This window comes from Dictyostelium purpureum (genome assembly GCF_000190715.1).
Source record: "Dictyostelium purpureum unplaced genomic scaffold DICPUscaffold_370, whole genome shotgun sequence".
In the NCBI taxonomy this organism is placed as follows: Eukaryota; Evosea; class Eumycetozoa; order Dictyosteliales; family Dictyosteliaceae; genus Dictyostelium; species Dictyostelium purpureum.
The window spans coordinates 161-7751 of record NW_003519706.1 but is presented as its reverse complement, the minus strand read 5'-3'; the positions used below and the strand labels follow the sequence as shown (position 1 = coordinate 7751).

Here is a 7591-nt window from a genome sequence, read left to right as displayed (position 1 = left end):
ATCTAATAAGTCCATATTGAAATGTAATAAATAGGATACACTTGAAATAATTTCTGATGTAATATTTAACATCTCATTTCTACTTAAAGGAGAGTTTGGCATTGATGGTAGTTCATAAAAATTTTGATATTGTCGAATTGAAGTTTGTAAAATATCGAATAAATTATTAAAACCTTCTAAAGTGAGCTTATCATTTGATGAGTGTGAGTTTCTAAAGTGAATATTCTTTTTTTCTGGTTCGAATGGTAATGCAGCAAATTCAAAACCCAAAATATTTGTAGTGTGAGATTTATTAATACTTGTGAAATCAAAGTCAACATTTTCGATGGTTATATTTGGGAGTGGATAAAATGTTACACGTGGATTTTTTGGACAAAGAACAAGGATATGATACTGGACGCCTGGTGTCATAAGGATTGGTGTGTCTAAGTTGTAACAATGTGAAACTTCTTTGTTTTTTAATTTTAATGATAATCCATCATTTGAAAATATTTGAATAATTGGTGTAAATACTTTATTTGATTTTGGGAAAACTAAAGAATAAATCAGAATTGGCTTACTAACTTTAACGAATGTGGTCATTTGATCTGATGATGTTGGTCTATTACCAATATTAACTTCTGATTCAAATATTACTCTTGGTAAATTACGATAGTAATTTGAATTGGTTGAAGGAAATGTTATTTGCTTTAATTCTTTTTCAAGATTCTGCTTTTGTTTTAATTGCTGCTCTTTCTTGTGCTTCTTTTCATAAATTGAAATTAACAACATTAACAAAGAGGTGACATGAGAATTGGTTTGATTTGTTAATAATAAATAAAGTGGGTGGAATGGTAAATTTAATGATTCTTGATTTTCTAATATATTAAATCTTTGTTGGTTTTTGTCGAAATAAAATGACAATTTATTTGATAAAAATAGTGATGATAGTCCCTCGATATTTACAGTATTGCCTTTTTCTTCCTTTTCATTTGAAAATTGATTAAATTGTAATTTAATGTTATTTCTACAAACCAAATCCATTGAATCTTTTTTATATAGACAGTATTGGTAATGATCTTTTGGAACTGATTTGATGAGAGATGGAGGTAAGAAGACACCAAGATATTTTTGATCAGAGTAAACTTGGATGTCAGAGAAATTCTTACGGTAATAAATTTGTGGCAATTTTTCTTTTAATATTGAGAAACCAAATTCACAAACAGAAACTTCGGTAATACGTTCAGTTTCATAATCGATAATACTTGAATCTGATATGAGAGTGAATACATTAGTTGGTTTAAGTGATTTAATATTTCCAGAATAATAGAGATGATAGTCGGCTGTTAAAGCTAAAGTAAAAGTTAGACCAATATAAAACTGGATGCCCTCAATACTAAATGGATAATCCTTTAGTTTTCTATAGTTGGTGGCATCTTCGAAATCACCTAAACCAAGCTGACCAAATGAATTATCACCACTAACATAAATTTCATATGAATCGTTGATTTCATCACTATTATTTGATGATTCTTTTTCTTTATCCTTGAGCTCCATTTCTTTTTTATACTCCTCTTTTAATTGCTTCCTATCTACAACTGTAATAAAACTTGAAAAACCAGAATAAACCTTTTCAAAAGTATCATATAGTACTCTAGATTCTTCATCGGTAATTTTTTCCTTTACATTATCATTTGAAATTTTTGAATAATAAATGAAATGTTTATCTTGACTATTATGGTAATGGAGGCCTTTTGGAGTTGGTAATAACTTTTCAATTTTAAACTCTTTATCTTTTTCGAATGTGGCTCTATTTGATAAATCGACACGGTCAAAAGAAATAACATTACCTTTTGTTGTCAAACCATATAAATGGGAAACTGAAGCTTTAATATCCACAAACTCTTGATCCTCTACTTCAATTTTTTTAAAATTTTGGTTTGATGATACTACTAGTTCATAAATTGAACCATTACTGTCGACAACAAACAAATCTGGTGAAAAAAATTCAATCTTTCTTAATTTTTTTGGATCTCCTGGAAGCTTAAAGAACTTTGGCTTACCACCACTTTCAAGGAAACCGCTATTATAAAAAAAATGTTAATATTTATTTTATTTTTATTTTATTACTATTGTACTATATTAAATGACACATACTTTGTACCAACTAAAAATAAAGAATTATCGGTTGTTAGGTAAAATATACCTTTTTCGGTAGGATATACAGATTTAATATTTGAAAGATTTGAAAGATTATAGGAGTCTAAATTTTTAATTTTTAAATTTACCAGCTCTATCGATTGATTATTAGAAAACAAATCAATATTTTCGATTGAATCTTGAACTAGATGGGAATTTATTGATAAGTTATTGTTGACACTGGATGACTCCTTACCGTTGCTATCATGATTAGTGACAACTTCATCCTTAATTAGTTTTAGATATCTAATTCTTGGTTTTGATTGCCCAATTGATAATTCTAGAACCCCAATTTTCTTTGTAAATGGATCTTGGAATAGGCTATATGGATGAGTACCTAATGGATTTAATTCACCTTCAATTACCATAAAAGACTCTTCAAAACTATCCTTGTCAAGAACTGAAATAATACCTAAATCCATATCCAAACTTCTAAAATATATATTATTATCCATTATGAACATCCATGATCTAAAATTATTATCGCTGTTACTATCGTTATTATTTAATATACAAGGTGATGATGATATTGATGATTTATCATTTTCGTTATCTTCATTATTATTATTATTACTATTACTATTACTATTGCTATTACTATTACTATTACTATTATTACTATTATTATGATAATTCATTTTACTTTTACATAAAATAAAATCTAACTCTAAATTTAATTTAAATTTTAATAAACCTAAATTACAGTGAACATAAATATAACCATTGTCGAATAACATTGAATAAACCTGCTTTAAATTATAAATAAAATTATTTTTTTCGTATTCTGATGATCCATCCTTTTCTGGTGAGTAATTATATTGATAATGGTTATTAAATTCGAATTTTTCTAAAGGTAAAAAATTGTTAAATTCACCTTTGATAATATTTGGATAACTATAATTAAATGAATTAGTAGAAAATTTTTTAATGATGCTATGGAATAAATAAAAAATACATACTGAGTTGTAAAGTTAAAAGATATAATTAATTTAATAACTCCAGTTATTAAATTTATATCATTTTTAGCCATTACTAATGATATCAAAGAGGATGCTATATCTAATCTTTCGGTTTGACCAAGCTTGTCATTCTTTACAATTTTAATAAAAACACTGATTGCTTCGTTAACCAAAGAATCTTTTATTTCGCTCATTGAACCGACAGATACTGTTGAAAAGTATTCTTTAGCTAGACTATAACCCTTTGATCTAAGAATTTCATTTTGGTCATTCAATAAATCTAATAAAAACCTTAAGAATACTTCGGAGGACAATTTTGTTGAAAGAGTATTAGTTGAGCCATTTTCATCTGGCTTGTAAGATTTTTGTTTTCCCTCTTCTTTTTCTTCTTCATCTTTGTGTTGTGGAACATCCTCTTCATCTGAATCTTCACTATCTTTGTCATCTATTATGAGTTGGCAGTTTTTCCATAATAAAAACTTCATTTGAAGGATACAATTACTATTGGACATTGGGAAAGTTGAATTTAAAGGTGCATATTTGCCAGTAACTAATTCGCCTTGTTGATCCACAATCTTTTCGAAAGAATTGGACTTTTTTGATACCTCTTGAAATCTATTCAAAAAATAGTCAACGTCCAATCCATCGAATCCATTTTCATCATAGATGTTATTAAAGACTTCACTAATTATATTATTTTGCATTTTCTTCTTTTTGATTGTTATTTATTAAATTTGTTATTGCTTTCTTTATTCATATAGATATTGATTTTAATTTATCTTTTTTTTTTTTTTTTTTATTTTTATTTTATTTTATTTTTAGAATATAAAGCTGTTGGTGTTGATTATCTATTGATATTAAAAAAAAGAAAAAAATTTAAAAATTAGTTATAAAAAATTAAAAAAAAAAATTAAAAAAAATAATTAAATTTAATTTTCAAAAAAAAAAAAACCCAAAAAAGATTTTTTCAATTCACTCTAACTACACAAATATTTTGGGTTAGGTAAAAAATTATATTTACCCTTTTCTTTGTACTTTGTATCTTTATACTTTTGCGTAAAATAAAAAATGAATGAAAAAAAAAAAAAAAAAAAAAAAAAAAAACAGAATAAAAAAAAAAACAGAATAAAAAAAAAAACAGAATAAAAAAAATTTTATAATCAATGATTTGAAAAATGAATAAAAAAAGATGTGGGAATTATAAAAGAAAAAAAATGAAAAATATTTTTAAAAACCAATTAATTTAGAATTCATACATACATATTAATATAACAAAACACACATAACTAATTATATGCACAAAAATTATATTTATATTATATATATAAGATTCTAATGAATCTAAAAGAAGAAAATTATTTTAAAAAAAAAAAAATAGATGGAGTATAATTTTGTTATAAAAAAAGAACAAGAATTAACTTTATTATTATTTTTATCTAAAAAGAATTTATCAGCTTATTGGTATAAAATTATGTTTTTTATCTTTTTTTTTTTTTTTTTTTATTTTTTTTTTATTTTTTTATTTTCAACTTAATATTAAATAACATAAATGTTTAAATAAATTATTTTTTAAAATTTATTATTTAAATAAAAAAATAAAAAAAAATAAAAAAAAAATTAAAATTAAATAAAATTTTTTTTAAAATTTTTTTTTAAAATTTTTTTTTTATTTTTTATTTTTATTCAAAACAAACGAATAATAGAATATATAAATATATATAATTATATATAAATATATAAATATACAACTATTTAAATTTAAAATATAATAACAAAATAAAAGCAACACAAAACAAAATATAAAATAAAATTTTTTTTTAAAATAATATAAATATTAAAGTACAATGAGCGAAATTAATAATAGTGATAAAAAAGAAAACCCTCAAGAAGCTCAGCTTTGTTTAAGAAATTGCGGTTTTTACGGGTAGGTTTTATATGTTCCATTTATGGATTTTTTTTGGTGTTATGTAATCACAAAAAACTTACTAATTTTTTTATTTAATTTTTTATATTAATATTTTAGTAATCCAAAAACAAACGGATTATGTTCAAGCTGTTTCCAAAAGGAAGGAACATCATTAAGACAACAATTACTACAAAGTAACGATAATATTAGCAGTAATAGCGAAAATTTACAAGAGAGCCAAGGTCAACAATCACAACCACAACCACAACAAACTAAAGAAGAATCCCCAAAAGGTAATAAAAAAAGAACAATAGATTATTTAGAATATATGAATGGACTCGATGGGAGAGCTAGAAATAGTAATACTAACCGTTTAATAAATGAAGATAAATTAAATAGTGTCGCTTCTACCTCTGCCCCAGCCGTAGTTTTCACACCACCTCCAGTTACCTCAACAACCACCACTACCATCTCCACCAACAATGATAACTCTGGAAACGTTGGCACCACCTTAAGCGCTACCCCTAATACAACAACTTCACCATTAAAAATATTAAAGCATGAAATTAATAATAATAATAACACTCAATTTTCATCATCCGAAGGAACTCTAAAACCATCAGCCGATTCACCATTTTCATCTTCACCTTTATCATCTTCACCATCAAAATCAAATATTAAATGTAAATTCCCTTCTTGTGGTAAATCCATTAGTTCTTCTCTTTCCCTCTCAAGTAAATGTAGATGTGGTGAATATTTCTGCGGTAAACATATACACAACCACAATTGCACTTTTGATTACAAGTCATTAGCCAAATCAAATATAGCTAAAGCCAATCCTCAAATTTTAGCAAACAAAATAGTAAAACTTTAAAATAACTACATTAATACATATAACTCCGCTCACTCAATCAACTACTCATCACATTTATTAATTCGCCCTCTTCTCCTCCTCTTCTGTATATATAATTTTTTTTTGTAAAATTAACAAACACACTTTTGTAAAATATTTCTCTTCAACAAAACTAAAGAAAAAAAAGAGACAACAAACCAATACATAAATAAACATGTATTTTATTTAGAGAGAATTTTTTTTTTAGAAAATATATAGATGAAATAGATTAATATTTACAAACTAACAACCAATAATCAATCGCATCAATAACAATAACAATAACAATAACTTATGTATTTTTTAAAAAAACCAATAAAAAAACTTTTTAAATCAAAAAATTTTTATTATTTATATTTATATTTATTTATATTTATATTTATATTTATATTTATATTTATATTTATATTTGTATTTTTACATATTAACTTTTCATAGATTCAAAATTATTATCATCTATTTTCATTACAGTGTCTTCATCTAAATTTAATTTTGGAGGTATACAAATTGAAGAAATGTGTTGGCTGGTTTCTGGTTTGGTTGTTAGTAATGGAGATAATGAATTTGGCGAAGATTCTGGTATTGATTTTAATTTTGGTGTTCCAATATTTGATGGTTGAGCAGTTGAGGTTATATTTGTATCATTTAACGAAAACAATGAGTTTCCTTTTTTTTCGATTAATAGTTTCCTTTTTTCTGCAATTTCTTTTCTTAATGATCCCGATATAACTTCTAAAGGTTCCGAATATAATATTATTGCTGTTGTTTTACTTAATTTATTTTAAAAAAAAAAAAAGATTTATTAAATTAGTAATCGATATATAAATAAGCTTAATGTTTTATTAAAAATACCTTTCAGGGGATTTAATTGTAGGTAATTGTGATAACATTGCATTTAATGGTTTTATAGTTTCAACTTTGGTAATGTTTTGTATTTTATCTTTAAAATCTTTATCTGTATCTATTTCTTTTTTACTATAGTTTGGATTATATTTATTTGTTAATGATCCCAATAATTCAGATGAAGATTTAGATGTAGAGGATGAAAGTGGTACAATTGCTAATGAGCTATTATTTTTATTATCTTTATCCTTGTTCTTGTCCTTATCTTTTTCAATTATATCTTCTATTTTCATCATTGTACTATCTCCATTATTATTATTTATATTATTATTGTTATTGTTATTGTTATTATTATTATTATTATTATTATTATTATTATTATTATTATTATTATTATTATTGTTATTATTATTATTTACATTATTTTCTTTGGGTGGTACTCCCGGCGGAATTACATTATTTGGATTGACGATGAGTGCCGGCTAAATTTATTATAGATATTAGCCGATCCCTGGATGATATAGTTTATAGTTTGGACTACGACGGTATCTGATCGTCTTCTATCCCCATACTTTCGTTCTTGATTAATGGGGAAGTATTTGATGAATGCTTTCGCAAAAGTTCATCTTGATAGGGTCAACGAATTTCACCTCTCGCCCACCAATATGAACATCCCCATCCATCCCTATTAATCATTACACTTTAGACACTAACCAATAGCGTAAAATGTCATGTTCCATCATACCATGCTGCAAAAGATCAGACGAGACGCCTGCTTTAAACACCACAATTTTCTCACAGTGAAATGCACAA

The 7591-nt window shown here is 25.0% G+C and overlaps 1 protein-coding gene across 1 annotated transcript, besides 2 other annotated features; it reads left to right on the top strand.

The window, feature by feature from the left end:
- The first annotated feature begins 4897 nt into the window (after window positions 1-4897).
- DICPUDRAFT_92931 (uncharacterized protein) lies at window positions 4898-6070 on the top strand. The gene is made up of 2 exons (XM_003292753.1): window positions 4898-5061; window positions 5161-6070. Exons 1-2 carry the CDS (start codon window positions 4982-4984, stop codon window positions 5915-5917), a joined length of 837 nt encoding a protein of 278 aa, XP_003292801.1. The 5' UTR covers window positions 4898-4981; the 3' UTR covers window positions 5918-6070.
- Window positions 6071-6359: 289 nt separating this feature from the next.
- Window positions 6360-6705: a sequence feature (Protein overlapping with rRNA (DICPUDRAFT_157555, EGC30670.1) was converted to a misc_feature.).
- Window positions 6706-6787: 82 nt separating this feature from the next.
- Window positions 6788-7260: a sequence feature (Protein overlapping with rRNA (DICPUDRAFT_157555, EGC30670.1) was converted to a misc_feature.).
- Window positions 7261-7591: the final 331 nt, after the last annotated feature.